Source organism: Haliaeetus albicilla, chromosome W (genome assembly GCF_947461875.1).
Source record: "Haliaeetus albicilla chromosome W, bHalAlb1.1, whole genome shotgun sequence".
Classification (NCBI taxonomy): Eukaryota; Metazoa; Chordata; class Aves; order Accipitriformes; family Accipitridae; genus Haliaeetus; species Haliaeetus albicilla.
The window spans coordinates 25,462,444-25,481,881 of NC_091515.1; the positions used below are offsets into that span (position 1 = coordinate 25,462,444).

The following is a 19,438-nucleotide window of genomic DNA, read 5'->3' on the forward strand; positions in this document are numbered from 1 at the left end:
GGGTGGTGTCCTGGGTTCAGCTGGGATAGAGTTAATTTTTACAGGAACCTGGGAGGTGGGGGGCATAGCCGGGGCAGCTGACCTGAACTGGCCAAGGAGCTATTCCATACCATGTGACATCATGCTCAGTATATAAAGGGGGAGCGGGCCGGGGGGTGGGCTCTTCTTTTCGGTGGGGGAAGTGGCAGAGCGTCGGGTCCCGGGTGGTGAGCAGTTGCACTGTGCATCACTCTTTTTGTATACTTTTTCATTAGTACCGTTGTTGTTGTTGCAATTTCTTTGTGTTGTTCCAGTAAACTGCCTTTATCTCAACCCTCGAGGCTCCAGGTTTGGTTTTTTTTTTCCCTCTCCTCCGTCTTCCCCCCATCCCACCGGAGGGGGGCGGGAGGAGTGAGCGAGCGGCCGCGTGGTCCTTTGTTACCGGCTGGGCTGAAACCACGACAGTCCTTTTTGGCGCCCAACGTGGGGCACGAAGGGTTGAGATAACGACAGATCTGGCCAGAGCGTGTTGAAACAAATTTGTCATACGCATTTCTTATACTAGATAAATAGATGTTAGTCACAATGTTGATTCAGCTGTTTACATGGTGGCGTTTTGTAAGTTCTTATATGCTTTATGTATTGCCTGTAGTTGCGTATCTCATCTCTGGGAGAGTGATTGGGATTATCATTTTGCTGTACTGGGCAATGTCGACTTGTGAAATGATTACATCACTGGTCATGAGGTTAAGCTGTTATCTGTATGAGGCAGTGATATCATTTCCAGACTTTGGGCACCTTCTGTCGGATTTTATTGGTAATTACACCCAACCCATGGGGAAGTCAGGGGGGGATACTTCCCCCCATCCGTTCCCCTCCCTTTTCTCTTTCCAACTAATTACAACAGTTTTCGAGAATTTTGAATATCCTTGGGATGCGCAAGCCTGTGTGCTGTTAGTGCTATGCCTCCTGACTATGTTTCAGGTCTTGTCTAGGGCTACAAAGAGGCTCTTTAAGAGTACCACCCAGAGATCTGTCCCAAAGCTGGATATTCATGGGTGGCACGGCGTGTGGGAGGATGTGGGCAGGTATCTAGAGAACTTCTCACCTCCAGTGACTTGGAAGTTCACTCCCGAACAACTACAGAACCCTCATGAAGTGATAGAATTTTTGAAAGGAAAATGCTGTGGCTATCCCAGAGACACACAACTCACTACACTGTGCTGGGCCCTGGCCGGTATCTACCAAACCCTGCTTGATACTATGCAGCACCCCCAGGGGGAAAAGGGGGAAAAGATGGAAAACAAGACAACATGCACCGTGGCTGCCCCAACCCCGACAACATGCACCGTGGCTGGCCCAACCCCGACAACATGCACCGTGGCTGCCCCAACCCCGACAACGTGCACCGTGGCCGCCCCTACCACGACAACAGGTACCATGGCTGCCCCTACCCCGGTGACAGATACTGCCACTAAACCAGAGAACCAACCTGTGCCAGTATCAGTTGCCCCTGTACAGAAAAAGAAACACACAAAGAAATCAGTTCGCTCAGTGAGAGATGAAGATGAACCAGGGTCATCGCGAGAACAGGAGGAAGAGGCAGAACCTGAAATAATTACCCGATCTCTATCCCTGAGTGAGTTGCGTGACATGCGAAAAGATTTTAGCCGCCACCCAGGTGAGCACATTGTTACCTGGCTGCTCCGATGCTGGGATAATGGGGACAGTAGTGTGGAATTAGAGGGTAAGGAAGCCAAGCAGTTGGGATCTCTGTCTAGAGAAGGGGGTATCGACAAGGCGATTGGGAGAAAAACACAAGTCCTCAGCCTCTGGAGGCGACTTCTGTTAGGTGTAAAGGAAAGATACCCTTTCAGGGATGAAGTTACATGTCACCAAGGCAAGTGGACCACCATGGAGAGAGGTATCCAGTACCTGAGGGAATTAGCCGTGCTGGAGGTGATTTATAATGATCCAGAAAATGGGCAGTCACCCACAGATCCAGATGAAGTCCAATGCACACAACCGATGTGGCGGAATTTTCTACGAAGTGCACCACCAACCTATGCCAACTCATTGGCAGTAATGTCCTGGAAAGAAGGCTATGGACAAACGGTGGATGAATTGGCTGTCCAACTCCGGCAATATGAAGGAAGTCTCTCTTCCTCCCTACGGGCCTGTGTCTCAGCTGTAGAGGAATTGTCCCGAGAGTTCCAGCAATTCAAAGTAGATATGTCCTCCTCCTCACCTGTACAGGCCCGCATTGCAGTTATTGGGAGTAAGCGTTCCTCTGCCCAAGAGAGAGGAGAGAGAAAGTACACACGACGGGCTAACCTGTGGTTTTACCTGCGTGACCATGGAGAGGACATGAGGAAGTGGGATGGAAAACCTACCTCAGTCTTGGATTCACGGGTACGGGAGTTGCGAGAAAAAGCAACCAGAAAAGAAGATTCTTCTTGGAAAACTGCTGCTCCAGTTTCCCGTGAGCAGTCCCCCGGGCGCAGTAGATGGGCCGATCTCATTTCTGATCCTCTTGAAGGGACTTCTGATTCACATGTGCAAAAAGTGGGTAACAGATATTCTAACCAGGATTAGAGGGGCCCTGCCTCCAGCCAGGTGGAGGAGAGGGACAACCGAGTCTACTGGACAGTGTGGATTCGATGGCCTGGCACGTCAGACCCACAGGAATATAAGGCTCTAGTAGACACTGGTGCACAATGTACCCTAATGCCATCAAGTTATAAAGGGGCAGAACCCATCTGTATCTCTGGTGTGACAGGGGGATCCCAAGAGCTAACCGTATTGGAAGCCGAAATGAGTCTAACCGGGAATGAGTGGCATAAACACCCCATTGCAACTGGCCCAGAGGCCCCGTGCATCCTTGTTATAGATTATCTCAGAAGGGGGTATTTCAAGGACCCAAAAGGGTACCGTTGGGCCTTTGGTATAGCTGCATTGGAGACGGAGGAGATTGAACAGCTGTCTACCCTGCCTGGTCTCTCCCAGGACCCTTCGGTTGTGGGGTTGCTGAAGGTTGAAGAACAACAGGTGCCAATTGCTACCACGACGGTGCACCGGCGGCAATATCGCACCAACCGAGACTCCCTGATCCCCATCCATAAGCTGATTTGCCAATTGGAGAGCCAAGGAGTGATCAGCAAGACTCACTCACCCTTTAATAGTCCCATATGGCCCGTGCGGAAATCTAATGGGGATTGGAGACTAACAGTAGATTATCATGGGCTGAATGAAGTCACGCCACCGCTGAGCGCTGCTGTGCCAGATATGTTAGAGCTTCAATATGAACTGGAATCAAAGACAGCTAAGTGGTATGCCACAATTGACATTGCTAATGCATTTTTCTCCATTCCTTTGGCAGTGGAGTGCAGGCCACAGTTTGCTTTCACTTGGAGGGGTGTCCAGTACACCTGGAATCGACTGCCCCAGGGGTGGAAACACAGCCCCACCATTTGCCATGGACTGATCCAGACTGCACTAGAAAAAGGTGAAGCTCCAGAGCACCTGCAATATATTGATGACATCATCATATGGGGCAGCACGGCAGAAGAAGTTTTTGAGAAAGGGAAGAAAATAATCCAAATCCTTTTGAAGGCTGGCTTTGCCATAAAAGAAAGTAAGGTCAAGGGACCTGCGCAGGAAATCCAGTTCTTAGGAGTAAAATGGCAAGACGGGCGTCGTCAGATCCCTGCGGACGTGATCAACAAAATAGCAGCTATGTCCTCACCGACTAATAAAAAGGAAACACAGGCTTTCTTAGGTGTTGTGGGCTTTTGGAGAATGCATATTCCAAATTACAGTCAAATTGTAAGTCCTCTCTACCAAGTTACCCGGAAGAAGAACGATTTTAAATGGGGGCCTGAGCAACGACAAGCCTTTGAACAAATTAAGCGGGAGATTGTTCATGCAGTAGCTCTTGGGCCAGTCCGGACAGGACCAGATGTTAAAAATGTGCTCTACACTGCAGCTGGGGAGAATGGCCCTACCTGGAGCCTCTGGCATAAAGCACCTGGGGAGACCCGAGGCCGACCCCTGGGGTTTTGGAGTCAGGGATATCGAGGATCCGAGGCTCGCTATACTCCAACTGAAAAAGAGATATTGGCAGCATATGAAGGAGTTCGAGCCGCTTCAGAAGTGGTTGGTACTGAAACACAGCTCCTCTTAGCACCCCGACTGCCAGTGCTGGGCTGGATGTTCAAAGGGAAAGTTTCCTCTACACATCACGCGACTGATGCCACGTGGAGTAAGTGGATTGCACTGATCACACAACGGGCTCGCATAGGAAACCCCAGTCGCCCAGGAATTTTAGAAGTGATCACGGACTGGCCAGAAGACAAAGACTTTGGAATGTTGCCAGAGGAGGAGGTGACACGGGCTGAAGAGGCCCCGCTGTATAATAAACTGCCAGAAAATGAGAGGCAATATGCCCTGTTCACTGATGGGTCCTGTCGCATCGTGGGAAAACATCGGAGGTGGAAGGCTGCTGTATGGAGTCCTACACGACTAGTTGCAGAAACTGCTGAAGGAGAAGGTGAATCGAGTCAGTTTGCGGAGGTGAAAGCCATCCAGCTAGCATTAGATATTGCTGAAAGAGAAAAGTGGCCAGTGCTCTATCTCTATACTGACTCATGGATGGTGGCAAATGCCCTATGGGGGTGGCTACAGCAATGGAAGAAGGGCAACTGGCAACGCAGAGGTAAACCCATTTGGGCTGCCGCACTGTGGCAAGATATCGCTGTTCGGATAGAGAAGCTAGTGGTAAAAGTACGTCATGTAGATGCTCATGTACCCAAGAGTCGGGCCACTGAAGAACATCAAAACAATCAGCAGGCAGATCAGGCCGCCAAGATTGAAGTGTCTCAGGTGGACCTGGACTGGCAACGTAGGGGTGAGCTATTTATGGCTCGGTGGGCCCACGATACCTCAGGCCATCAGGGGAGAGATGCAACATATAGATGGGCTCGAGATCGAGGGGTGGACTTGACCATGGACACTATCGCACAGGTCATCCACGAATGTGAAACATGTGCCGCAATTAAGCAAGCCAAGCGGCAAAAACCCCTGTCGCATGGGGGGCGATGGCTGAAATATAAACAGTGGGAGGCCTGGCAGATTGACTATATCACACTCCCACGAACACGCCAAGGCAAGTGCCATGTGCTTACAATGGTGGAAGCAACCACTGGATGGCTGGAAACATACCCTGTGTCCCATGCCACTGCCCAGAACACTATTCTGGGCCTTGAAGAGAAAATTTTATGGCAACACGGCACCCCAGAAAGAATCGAGTCGGACAACGGGACTCACTTCCGAAACAACCTCGTAGATACCTGGGCCAAAGAACACGGCATTGAGTGGGTATATCACATCCCTTATCACGCACCGGCCTCCGGAAAAATCGAACGATACAACGGACTGCTGAAAACTACATTGAGAGCGATGGGGGGTGGGACTTTCAAACATTGGGATACACATTTAACAAAAGCCACCTGGTTAGTTAATACTAGAGGATCCGCCAATCGGGCTGGCCCCGCCCAACCAAGACTTCCACATACTGTAGAAGGCGATAAAGTCCCTGTAGTGCGCATGAGGAGTATGTTAGGAAAGACAGTCTGGGTTAGTCCTCCCTCAAGCAGAGGCAAACCCATTCAAGGGGTGGTTTTTGCTCAGGGACCTGGGTACACCTGGTGGGTGATGCAGAAGGATGGGGAAGTTCGATGTGTACCTCAGGGAGATTTGATTTTGGGAGAGAATAGCCAGTGAATTGGGCTGTATGATACCTAACTGCTAAATACCCTGCCAATGCATGTCATTGTATCTATAGTGTCTATATGCCATATCAAGGGTATTACTGTAAGAATTACCCAAATGACTGCGGGATGGACTTTGAAACTAAGCCAAGTACAACAGCGACAGAACTTGAACTGACACCCAGCAATTTCCTCAAGATCAACATCCTCGACCTGCAGACTAAGGGCGTGAGTTGCACCAAATGTACCAGCCACAAGTTCCAGAGGCAGCATACAACAACCCACCATCTCACACCATCTCTCTTATCCTGAAGAACTGTTACAACAGATGGAGCCCCAAAGTAATGGACTAAATAAAATCAATGGACACATTAGAGGAATAGCCCATACGCTAAAGGAATACCATTCGCGTGTGTGTGTGTGTGCGGGGGGACGACGGGGACGGACGCAAGTCCATATACTTATATATATAAGACAAGGAAGTGGTAGTGGTCGATTGGAAAATGTAAGATCTGGGCATGATGTAGATGGTATAGAATAAGGGGTGGATAATGTCCTGGGTTCAGCTGGGATAGAGTTAATTTTTACAGGAACCTGGGAGGTGGGGGGCATAGCCGGGGCAGCTGACCTGAACTGGCCAAGGAGCTATTCCATACCATGTGACATCATGCTCAGTATATAAAGGGGGAGCGGGCCGGGGGGTGGGCTCTTCTTTTCGGTGGGGGAAGTGGCAGAGCGTCGGGTCCCGGGTGGTGAGCAGTTGCACTGTGCATCACTCTTTTTGTATACTTTTTCATTAGTACCGTTGTTGTTGTTGCAATTTCTTTGTGTTGTTCCAGTAAACTGCCTTTATCTCAACCCTCGAGGCTCCAGGTTTGGTTTTTTTTTTCCCTCTCCTCCGTCTTCCCCCCATCCCACCGGAGGGGGGCGGGAGGAGTGAGCGAGCGGCCGCGTGGTCCTTTGTTACCGGCTGGGCTGAAACCACGACAGGTGGCTTCTGTAAGAAGTTGCTGGAAGCTTCCCCTGTGTCCAACAGAGCCAATACCAGCCGGCTCTAAGACGGACCCACCGCTGGCCAAGGCCGAGCCAATCAGCAATAGTGGTAGCGCCTCTGTGATAACATTTTTAAGAAGGAAAAAAGTTGCTGGGACAGAAATGGCAGCTGGAGAGAGGAGTGAGAACATGTAAGAGAACCAACCCTGCAGACCCCAAGGTCAGTGAAGAAGGAGGGGGAGGAGGTGCTCCAGGCGCCGGAGCAGAGATTCCCCTGCAGCCTGTGGTGAAGCCCATGGTGAGGCAGGCTGTCCCCCTGCAGCCCATGGAGGTCCACGGTGGAGCAGATATCCACCTGCAGCCCGTGGAGGACCCCACACCGGAGCAGGTGGATGCACCCAAAGGAGACTGTGACCCCATGGAGAGTCTGCACTGGAGCGGGCTCCTGGCTGGACCTGTGACCCCATGGAGGGGAGCCCGTGCTGCAGCAGGTTTTCTGGCAGGACTTGTGACCCCGCAGGGGACCCACGCTGGAGCAGTCTGTTCCTGAAGGACTGCATGCTGTGGAAAGGACCCATGCTGGAGCAGTTCGTGAAGAACTGCAGCCCGTGGGAAGGACCCACGTTGGAGAAGTTCGTGGAGGACTGTCTCCCGTGGGAGGGACCCCATGCTGGAGCAGGGGAAGAGTGTGAGGAGTCCTCCCCCTGAGGATGATGAAGCGGCAGAAAATAATGTGTGATGAAATGACCGTAAACCCCATTCCCCATCCTCCTGCGCCACTGGGGGGGTTGGTAGAGAATCCGGGAGTGAAGTTGTACCTGGGAAGAAGGGAGGGGTGGAGGGAAGGTGTTCTGAGATTTTTTTTTTTTTTTCTCATTACCTTACTCTGGTTGATTTGTAATAAATTGAGTTAATTTTCCCCAAGCTGAGTCTGTTTTGCCCATGACAGTAATTGGTGAGTGATCTCTCCTGTCCTTATCTCAACCCACAAGTTCTTTGTTATATTTTCTCTCCCCTGTCCAGCTGAGGAGGGGGAGTGATAGAACAGCTTTGGTGGGCACCTGGTGTGCAGCCAGGGTCAACCTACCACAGATCCCCATCTAGTTTACAAATTAGTTCTCAAAGGCAGATGATAGAACTTTGCAGGATAATTTCTCTGAAGAAGGGACAGATATGGTTAAAACACATTAGAAAAAGCTTGCAACAAATGCCCTGTAAATAGAATTGTTACTAAGTGTACTGGGTTTGCGTGGCAAGGTTGCGGTGCGGTGGGGCTGCACAGGTGGCTTCTGTGAGAAGATGCCAGAAGCTGCCCCCATGTACAATAGAGCCAGTACCAGCCGGCTCCATGACGGACCTGGCGCTGGCCAAAGCTGAGCCAATCAGTGATGGTGGTAGTGCCTCTGTGATAACATATTTAAGAAAGGAAAAACAGATGCTGCACAACAGCAACTGCACCTAGAAGAGAAGAGTGAGAATATGAGAGAAACAACCTGGCAGACACCCAGAGCAGTGAAGAAGGAGGGGGAGGAGGTGCTCCAGGTGCCGGAGCAGAGATTCCCTTGCAGCCTGTGGTGAAGATGATGGTGAGGCAGGCTGTCCTCCTGCAGCCCATGGAGGTCCACGGTGGAGCAGGTGGGTGCCTGAAGGAGGCTGTGACCCCATGGGAAGCCTGCACTGGAGCAGGCTCCTGGCAGGACCTGTGACCCCCTAGAGAAGAGCCCATGCTGGAACAGGTTTGCTGGCAGGACTCGTGACCCCGTGGGGGACCCACACTGGAGCAGTCCATTCCCAAAGGACTGCACCTCATGGAAAGGACCCATGCTGGAGCAGTTTGTGAAGAACTGCAGCCCATTGGAAGGGCCCACGTTGGAGAAGTTCATGGAGGACTGTCTCCTGTGGGAGGGACCCCATGATGGAGCAGGGGAATAGTGTGAGGAGGAAGGAACAGCAGAGACAACATGTGATGAACTGACCACAACCCCCATTCCCCATCCCCCTGTGCTGCTTGGGGGGAGGTAGAGAAAATCAGGAGTGAAGTTGAGCCCAGGAAGAAGGGAGGGGTGGGGGGAAGGTGTTTTAAGATTTGGTTTTATTTCTCATTATCCTACTCTGATTTGATTGGTGATAAATTAAATTAGTTTCCTCAAGTCAAGTCTGTTCTGCCCATGATGGTAATTGCTGAGTGATCTCCCTGTCCTTATCTCAACCCATGAGCCTTTTCTTATATTTTCTCTCCCCTGTCCAGCTGAGGAGGGGGAGTGATAGAGCAGCTTGGTGGGCACCTGGTGTCCAGCCAAGGTCAACCCACCACACTAAGCTAAGGCTGGAGCTCTACACGTTAATATTTTTTCAAGCAGTACGAAGTTGTCATGGTTTAAGCCCAGCCGGCAACAAAGCACCATGAGGCCACTCACTCATTCCTCCCCCCCCCGGTGGGATGAGGAGAAAATATAAAGAAAAGCTCGTGGGTCAAGACAAGGACAGGGAGGGATCACTCACCACTTATGGTCACAGGCAAAAAACTGGCTCAACTTGGGGAAAAACCAAAATCAATTTAATTTACTACCAATCAAATGAAAACAAGGATAATGAGAAATAAGACCAAATCTTAGAACACCTTCCCCCCACCCCTCCCTCCTTCCCGCCTCAAGTCCACTCCCGGTTTTCTCTACCTCCTCCCCCCCCCCCCAGCAGTACAGGGGGACGGGGAATGGGGGTTGGGGTCAGTTCATCACGCTGTCTCTGCCGCTCCTTATCAGGGGAAGGACTCCTCACTCTTCCCCTGCTCCATCATGGGGTCCCTCCCACAGGAGGCAGGCCTTCAGGAACTTCCCTGGCGTGGGTCCTTACTACGGGCCGATCTTCAGTCACAGGCTCCTCCAGCGCGGGCTTTCCCATGGAGTCACGGCCATCTTCGGAGGCCTCTGCTCCCCCACTCCCCTCCATGGGCTGGGGGGGGGGACAGCCTGCCGTCTCACCACGGGCTGCAGGGGCATTCCCTCCTCCCCCTCCTTCTTCCCTGCCCTCGGTATCCGCAGAGGGGTTCCTCTCACATTCCAATCTCCCCCCCTACTGCAGGTTCCCCTTCTGAAATCTGTTCTCCCAGAGGCGCCACCACCGTCACTGATTGGCTCGGCCTGGGCCAGAGGCGGGTCCGACTTGGAGCCAGGGGAGCTTCTGGCAGCTTCTCACAGGAGCCACCCCTGCAGCCCCTCCCCTGCTACCAAAACCCTGCCACACAAACCCAAAACACCCAGTTAGGGAATATCTTTGCTGACATCATGCCTATTAGCAATTTTTCAACTTTTGGTGCCTCCTGGGGTAGGATGTTCCCTCCTTATCAGTCTTTTAGTTCTTCTTCAGGGGCACAGTTGTTAGCAAGGTATGCCTTGTTTATACAAAGGGTATCCTGTTTCACAAGACTTTTGTGGCCTTTTTAAGGTGGCTTAAATACTTCACCACCACCTCATTCTGGGGCCTCAAACAATCCATTTATTCTCCCTGAATATGAGTTTAAATATGTGTGAGAGGAGTGGCCTATCTAAAGGGCTGTTCCCACAAGAGCTTTCTCTGGCATAATACTTCACTAATACTTCTGAGAGTACACTGATCTGGGGACACTGAAGAGAGGGCAGCACAGAGATGCCAACGGTACTTGATCAGAAAGTAACTCCCAGAACACACAAAGTATGTTTAGAGAGGAGACATTGCTTTATTCTGCACAGGGTGCAAGGTGGAAAATTTCCACAAATTGAGCACCGCCTAGTGAGGTTTTTCAGTCCATACTTACACACTACAGTTAAAACACCACGCCTATCTAATACATATGTTCCACCTAACTATTGCATATTCATTATGTTGAGCAAGCATCCCAGAGTCTTCTATGCCTGCTGGTGGTCTTCAGTGGTCGTTTGGGGAAGAATACCCCTACTCCTTTTGTCCTTTTATGGTCATGCCTCATCTGAGGACACCAGGGTCTTTGTTTCTCTTGCCAACCCCTCGTATGTATGTCCTTAATTAGCAAGTCTGTGACTCTGAAATGTCCGTTATCTGGTGCCTTGACTATTATCCAAACACTCCTTAAGCATCCTCTATTGTAAGCGAAGTCTTAACTTAGATAAGCTTTACCTTGAGTACACATAATCTAAGTAAGTCCTTGAATAGCAAGCATACCACACTTTTCATGTTTTAGTTTTTTATCTTTAAGCTATCACCTCCTTCTTATTTGTTAATCAGTCTTTTGAAGGTTTGAGGCAATGTGACTTTAGATAGAAAGACGACAATTAGACATTCCTTTTGGGGGGAGGGGGCTAATAGTGTAAAGAGTTAAACATACCCAGCATAATAAACAAATAGTTCTGCTGAGTCTAGGACTAAACTAAGTTTGTTTAGTTCCTAAACTGAGTAATGTTTCTAATAAAAACTACTGGTTTATTTTATTTGGAAGTAAATATCCCATTTTCAGGCATTTTGTTTTTTAATCTTTGGTTCACATCTCCTTTAAATGCTTTCCTCCGAAGTGGCAGCACAGGCTTATCATATTCCATTATTATTTCCAACATATTACCATTTGATTTTGGTTTGGCAGATAGATTTTCTATTAATGCTTTTCAGATGGTGGTGGCATCAGATTTTGGTGGCAATTTTTTTTCTGTAAGGGAACTTTTATTACTGGGATCACAGAATAATTTTACTTCATATGATTTTTATCTTTCCTTTCCCCTCTCTGATAATATCCATCTTAGTAGCAAGACCACTACTGGATTCAGTGGGCTCTGGATCAGACCCTGAATTTGCTTGCAGTCATTACAGGATCTGGTTTGAGACTATTTCTAACCTGCATCTTCATGAACCTTTTCATTTTAGTTCCATCTCACAAGACCTACAGTATGTATTTTTCTCATCAATGTCCATTTAATGTTGCCACAGCTGCTGCTGTCACAGATACCACATGATGAAGAAGAAGGAAGAGAAACACATTTTCATAGGGTTTCTGCACATAGGAGCATAGAGTAATTCTGGGGGGGGGGGGGGGTGACCTGTGCAGACTACCTGGTCCACCCTCCACTCAAAGCAGAACCAACTTCGAAGTTAAGTCCAGCTTCAAAGTTAGATTAGGTTGCTTATCCAGTTGAGTTTTGAATATTTTCACTGATAGAAATTCTGTAACTTCTCTAGCCCCTGTTCCTGTCCTCAATATGAAGAACATTTTTTTTTAATATGTACATTGAATTTCCCTGCTTTGCTGCAGCTTTTAAATTGGATTGAGATAGTTTTTAAATTTGAACATGGAGTAATTCCCGAGTTCTAGAAAAATTTTTATTTTCTTAGAATAAAAGTCCACATTTGAAGATAATCCTATATAACAATAGTCAAGCCAATCTATACACATCAATTCTGGAGGCAGCAAAGAGGTGTGGCAAGCAGTCAGTCTAAAAGAATAAGACTGAAGTACTTCTTTTGGTAGTAGAAGGAAGAAGTCATAGTTACAAATACAATGTCGAGAAGATAGTTTTTGGTAAGAACAGGCCCTTAGTTAACTTCTTGGGGGCTTTTTTTTGTGGGTTTTTTTGCACCACAGATCAAAATTCTCCACACATGACTGCACTGAGATATAACATTTCCTTATTTTGGAATATTTCCCTATTTAAAATAGTGTTATTTTATGCCATGGTAGATTAATTAGATTTAAATACCCCAGTCTTTAGGGAAAATACTCCAAGATGAGGAGATACAAATGCAGCCTATTCCAAATGTCTGAAAAATAAATAAAAGTGAAAAATCCCAAAATGTTGGATTTACACAGTGATGGGATTTAATTCTGGCTTGACTGAGGCCATCAAGAGTTGTGTGGCTAAATCTGTTGTCAGCTGTAATAAACACTCTTTCTGCTTCAATTTATGTGAACGTTTACAGCTGTTGAAGAAACAGGCATCTTTGCTTCTTAGTCAAACAATACATAAAATGAATTATGCTAGAATAGATTATGTGCAAAAACAGGTGACAGAGCTGTGTGGTAATAGATTGACTTACAGAAGAAAGTATGAGACCTACTTTTTCGTATTGATTGCCTCTTCCAGTCATTGGATTGTGAAAGTAGACCTCATTTAACAGAAGTCCTTGAAAAAGAAAAAAATCATCCATGGTTTTATTTTATAGTCTACATGGAAGTTGTATTCATGTAATTCAGAAAGATCCACTGAATCAATTTTCAGCAATGTACAATACATACCAAAATTTATTAAAAGGACTGTGCCATCCTGCCTTTGTCTGTCTGCTTAACTCACTACAGACATGAACACATATCATGTATTATTTAAATATGTAAGTTTGTTACTGATTTGTTATTGATTTGTTATTAGTTAGAATTAATCATATTCAATTTTAATAGGAATATAGAATTATAAGAAATATTTTAGCAAAAATTATATATCTATTGCATTTTACACATTTAACCGACAACCAACAGCTGTTGTGAAATCCTCTGTATAGCCCTGTACCAAGGCCGGAGGAATTGGTTAAAATCATCTAGTAGGAACATTTAGAACTTAGATAACAAGCTTAAGATTTAAGATAATTTGGATATAGTGTTTATTTGTAGGAGTATATTATAACCTAGAAGAATGCATAAGATGTCAGAACTTCAAATTAATGGGAACTGAGAAGAGTCAAATGAAGCAACTTGTAGTTATCTGCCAAGAAACAGTTAGTTACCTGCCAAGGACCAAACTGCGCAGAATCACCTAGAGAAGGTCAAGAAGCGGACAAGTGAGGAAGACTATGAAAGACCGCCAGAGGACTCTAGAAGACCACCAGAGACCTTCAATGTGCATGCGTAAAGGACATTTGCATATGCTAATGACTTCCCAGAAATCTAATGAATATGCATGACATTTCCCGGAAATCTAATGAATATGTATGAGTAAGCACAATATAAGGTGTATGATTTTGGTGTTCAGGTGTGCGTGGTTCGTGAGAGGACTCACCCACGCACCCGGCCATCAATAAAGAAGTGTCTGCTTATCTACACTAAATTGGTGTTGATAAGTTCTTTATTCCGAGTTTTTCGGCAACAAGTTGACACATACAATTTATAGGATTTAGAAGTGGAAAGAACATGAATTATGCAACAGAAAGCTTTCAGCATGCTGCAGAGTTGAATGTTTTTAATGCAAAATGAAGACGCACATTAACCTTAAAAAAATCAAAGGGACTTGGTGGGTACTTCGATAACTGAGCGTACCATCACGCCCATTTGTCCTGCTCTCAGCAGTGAGTTTAGTGAACATCTCACTGGGTGGTAGGGAAAGCACATGTGGGCTGAGCTGAAGGACTGGGACAGTATGTTTGTATGTCTGTTTTCTGATGAAACAGATTCAGGTAATCCATGTAGTGAAGCTACCCTTTAGTGTGACCATGGCTCTTTCAAATTTGATTTGAACTCAGCTTGACAGAGAGGTAGAGGTGTCAAATAAGATTGCCACAACTGTTATAAATATGGGGGTTTGATGAGAGGAAGGAGTCCAAACCATACAGAGCCTTTGTTGAGACTAACAGGAACGTACAGAAGTACTACTGAGCCTTGAGTAAACCCCAGAAACAGATGCAGAGAAAACTGGGCTTTTCTAGTTCTGGTGTTCAAAGAGCAACTTTTTTTTTTAAGCATAAGTACAGACATTGTGAAATATTGCTCTAAAGTGAATATAATGCATTTTTTATATTCTTTTTAAGAAGGTTGAAATTGGGATGTGCCAAGTAAGCTTTCAAAATGGGCATGACACTTTTTTTTAGCTGCACACTTCAAAAGCCATCAAAATAGCTGTTACCTTCTGTCCTGGAAACTGTCAGGAACCTATAAATAAACATAAAATAATACAGGAGCAAGAAAAAAATTTTATGCCAGCAGTTAATGTTGTTGTTATTAATTCTGTTTTCTTTTTTTTTCTTTTTACAGTGTTTCCTATTCAGTGCATGTCTCTGAGGATTACCCAGGTACAGTGCAACGTTCTTGTCTATGATACTTGTATGCATGTTACTGCAATTTGCAGTATTCAGATGAGAATATTTGAAAGGGTGTTAATGTCTTCCAGGTGCATCCTTGTGCTAATCATTTTCCATTAGTTAGATTATTTTCACAGTCATTTCTCCTTTTCAGGCATCATTTATCAACTGGGTCAGGGTGAGAAAACCTGGTTCACAAGTTTACAGAGACCGGAGCTTGTGATGCTTTCTGTGTCTGGAGCCAACAGTGATAGGAGTGAGAAATCACCCAACTCCTCTTTGGCATGGTAGATAAAGCTTGATCTTTCTGCACGGGGCCAGCAAAGCACTTCTGTGTTAGACCTTAATGAGACTAGTCACATTCTTAAAGTCAAGTCTGTGGGCTGCGTGTTGATACTTCTCAGGGTCTGTTGCAGCCAAGGGTTTGTGTATGGGTATGTCTTTGGTAACATGAGCTTGCAAAGCTGTTCCCAGCTGCTCAGTCCTGCCTCCCTGTCATACCCTGAGCTGGGTTGGCAAAAGCATTTATGTTACCATGTGGCCATCCCAGACAGGGGGAATTATCCATATGAAAGACAACCAGGAAAGAGCAAAAACTGGTTTTCAGCTAGCTTGTTTCCATGATTTCCTTCACAAAGAGACTGCACAGATACTTCAGGTGGCACAGAGGTTAGCAGAAGCAGAAGAGGGAAGCGAGGGTGAGGGCAGACAGGCACTGTGCAAGTAAAGGTACATGGTAGTACTGTTGGATTGCACCATGTTGTGTATTTTGTACCTGGGAGTATTTAATAGTGTAAGTACCATGAATGATATGAAATCCTCTGGCCTTTTTTGATCATTATCCATAACATCTCTGTAATATTTCTAAAAGAAATATTTCTTTTTTCTTTTAGAATCTCTAAAGAAGTGAGGCTTTGATCTTCTTCACTGATAAGCAGGAATAGACTATGTCTGTTCAAAACACCAGAGTGTTTGAAGCAGATGCAGAGAGAAATTAGCGTCAGCAGTGATGCTAAATACAATGGATTATGTGAAAGAATGCTCACAAACTTTGTGAGAGATATTTTTTACACCAGTAAAAACTGTAGGAAAAACTGCTACTAATAATCTATTCAACATGTAGTAAACAGAGAAACTGAGATTCATAAAATACACAGTCATACCAGTGATAAATTGATTCACTGATTACTCCGTTGACCTGACAATGAAAGGAGGGACAAATAGCTGAAAAAAATCTGCATCATAACGTTTTGTTTTATTAAACATCAGTAATGGATTTATTCATTTCAGGGATTAAGCTATTATGAAGGCACTGAACTTGATCTCTGTGAACCCCTAAACTAAATGGCAAGCTGGAGCACTGAACCAGCAGTTACTCCCATAGCACATGAGATGTCATCTCCTGGCAAACTCTTCTGACTGACAGACCTCAAACTTCCCTTACAGATGCTGTTTGCAGCATGCCCTGATGGCCTACAAGCCTGAGTGACTTTGGTGACTCTAAAACCTAATGAATATTCTCTGCCATCACCCCCTATATTTTAAAGCCAGATAGAACTGTAGCTAACCTGGGGGGGTAAACCAGCTGTGCATGTTTACTGATTAAAAATCTAACCCTTCAAGCTTTTTTTGGAAGAGCTGATTTCATTCATATCTCAAGCTTTTGCAGTATGTATGTTTGCTTTGTGATGAAGAGGTTTTTAGTGTGTTAGGAAGGATAATGACTCTTTGCCATTTTACAGCTTTGATCCTAAAACTACTCGCTTTGACTTGGTGAGCCAGATTCTTTGTCTCCTCTCTTTGTGCTAAATCTCTAACTTAACATTAATGCTGACTGTGGTGCTCTCTTCTCTGTTGTGTATTTTAAGGGATGTTTCAGGGACATGTCAAGGTGTGATGGTGTCAAGCCTGGGAAGCTCTGTGCTGGTATCCTCCTCAAGTGGAAGATGATTTACTTTTTAAGATGAAGTATTACTGCTAGTTGCTAGAGTTCAGAGCAGCATATGCTCATCAAATTAAATTTCTCACGGGATAAGTCTTTACAGATCAAGGTTTAAGTCCATTAGTGTGTAGCTATATCAAAGTCATATCCTTTGGAGATTAAGAGTGTGTAATACACATTGGATCAAATTTGGAAATCCGTGAGAAGGCTGTCAGAGTTGATCATCAGATAAATTGCTAATGTATGCAATAAATATATGAAAATAGAAGAGATTAAGTTACCATACAAATGATGTTCATTCAGCCGAAAGTGATACCACCACAAGTAAATTTTAGATATTATAAGAAGAGCTTTGGGTACTGTGTATACTCTAGCTCCATGTATTGTTGTTATGTATGCAGTGTCACCGCTTTGGCACTGATAACAGTGTGTAGCTATTGCTGAATTTCTTCATAAAGCATCAAAAGATTACAAACAGCTGAGCGTTAAATCATACCTATGGGAACTGTAATATGACATGACAACTTTCAATAATGGAAGGTGTTTGAATGTTTCATAATTATGAGTGAAAGCTAAAAATATGCTCACAAAGGCACACTGAAGAACTTAATAGGAATAATGTTGAGACAGTAATGTCTCAAAGTTATATATACATTGCTGAAATTGTGAAAATATCACTGAAAATTTGAGAGGCAGGTAGTATCAGTTCCAGCAAAATATCTTTGCAACCATTTTCTCATAACATTGACACAACTGGGGGAAAATAATGCTCCTAAGGAGCAGTTATGGTATATAACATCAGTGAATAGACTAAAGTTCCATTAATATGAGTGGATCATGACTCCTGTGAGAACCATTACAGCAGCAAGCATTTTGCTAATGAATATATGTTTGGAGTGATACATGTTGGCTGCCATAAACTTGTAGAACTGCTGTAGTCTTTTAGCCCAGTGATTTGTGGGTTACACATGTGTTAACAGAAACATCCTTTTCTTAGACCTCGTTAGATTGCAGCAGACACAGAGAGAACCAGTTTGGCAGCGAGTGGTTTGTTGCATCCCTCCGCTAGGTCCAGGCAGACTCCGCTTAAGAGGAGAGGTGTTCCTGGGTGTAGTGTGTTAGAAACTGGATGTCAAAGAAAGCAAATCAAACCCAGTATCTTAATTTCAAGTTTCATTAGACTGATGGAAGGAAAGAAAAAAAAAAAAACCCAGTGGTTGCCAAATAGAAAAGGAAAACAAAAACTTGGAAGTGAAAGGTATATTATCCAGCTGCCAAGAAAGAATGACAAACAATGGACATAAAAATATAATTAAAATTCATATATGTATATCTTGATAATTGTATATTCTGTACAGCACATATTGTTGTTTTTCCTACTTTTTCATACAGCAATAAGTTCTAGCACGTGAATTTCCTTTCTTCTATCCATATATATGGTGTTAGGTATATTTAGAGTGAAATGCTGACCTCAGTTATTCCAGCTCATTAGACTCTATACCAGTAAGTTACTCTCCCAAACCTGGGAAAGGAATGGGCGTGTGTTGTATACCCAGAGCCATCCAGTATGGTGAGGCTGACACTGAAATGATGGCAGCAAGGTGGAGCATGTAAATAGAGGCAAGGCAGGGGTTTGTGGAGAGGGTGAGATGCAGCTGTCCTGGAGGCATAGTTTACACCCTGTCCTGCAGACAGACAAAAGTGGAAGGAGGAGTGAGTGCTGGCAGATGGCTGGAGGGACCCCATTTTATTCGCACAATGCTGTGGCTCTAAAACACATCCCTGTGCCAAGTGTGTAGCCGAGCAGACACAAACTGAGCAGATGGAGCGGTTTGCTGTGCCCACTTGGAGTGCAGTGCTCAGGCAAAAGTGGTGTCAGCCTCCTGCAGCAACTGCCTGCTCACAATATATATTTGTTGAGCTGAGCACGGATTACTCAGATTACCTCATGGGACAGTGCAGGAGTGGAAGTAGGCAAAGGTGTGGAATAGTGTCAGACTCAGTAGATGTGTGTGAATGTGGCAGAAAGGCTGTTTCACAGGCAGTGGGCTGGGAAAGCCCCATGCACCTGTCCATGTGCAGCAGTGCAGCTGCTAGTCTGCAAAGGCAGCATGGCACACCTGTGCGAGAAAGGCGTGGCAGCGCCAGGGCTTTGTCTTGATACAGGCTGCTAAGAACCAATGTAATACAAATAATATTGCTGAATTTACTGATCAATTAATGCTAACATTTTTAACATTTCACTGAAAGCACTGTGGTCAAAGGCTTTGAGATTGAAGCAGTATGCTTAAAATTATGTGTGAGTTCACACACTTTGCTGATGTGGGACTGGAGTGTTCAAAATTATGATAGATCAAGTCCTTGTTTCAGTTTTATTATTTGTCTCTTTATCTGCATTTATCTTAATTGTCAGCCTTTCTGCTCTAGATCGTACGTTTCAATTCAGTCCAGATCAGTAGAAAACAAAATCTTATTACTTTTATAGGCAGTTCAGCAATTAATGCAAAATATGCTGCTGCAGATACTACATAAAAAACTTGCTGCCCCTTGTTTGTTTTTACTAAACCTTTTGTTGGGAAGAAAAAAAAAAAAGAAAAAAATCACAGCCTAATCTCCACATTTTGTAAGAAAGTTTGGAATAGACTTTCCATATTCTTATCCATACCTAACATTTTTGTTAAGTGGGAGGAAAGATATTTTTTTTCCTGAATTAGGCACAAGAAAGGTTATCCACTGATTAGAAGATACTTCA

At 45.2% G+C, this 19,438-nt stretch overlaps 1 protein-coding gene and 1 long non-coding RNA gene across 2 annotated transcripts in view; one reads left to right on the top strand and one right to left on the bottom strand.

Moving 5' to 3' along the window:
- LOC104313543 (protein mono-ADP-ribosyltransferase PARP8) overlaps nucleotides 1–19,438 on the top strand; it is a 192,644-nt gene that overhangs the window by 79,139 nt on the left and 94,067 nt on the right. Inside the window, exon 3 of the mRNA XM_069775480.1 lies at nucleotides 14,698–14,735. Coding sequence (XP_069631581.1) covers nucleotides 14,698–14,735 — 38 coding nt within the window. The remainder of the gene's footprint in view (nucleotides 1–14,697; nucleotides 14,736–19,438) is intronic.
- The window catches only part of LOC138683533 (uncharacterized), a 287,545-nt gene that overhangs the window by 19,339 nt on the left and 248,768 nt on the right, over nucleotides 1–19,438 (bottom strand). The gene's annotated exons all lie outside the window — the stretch shown is intronic.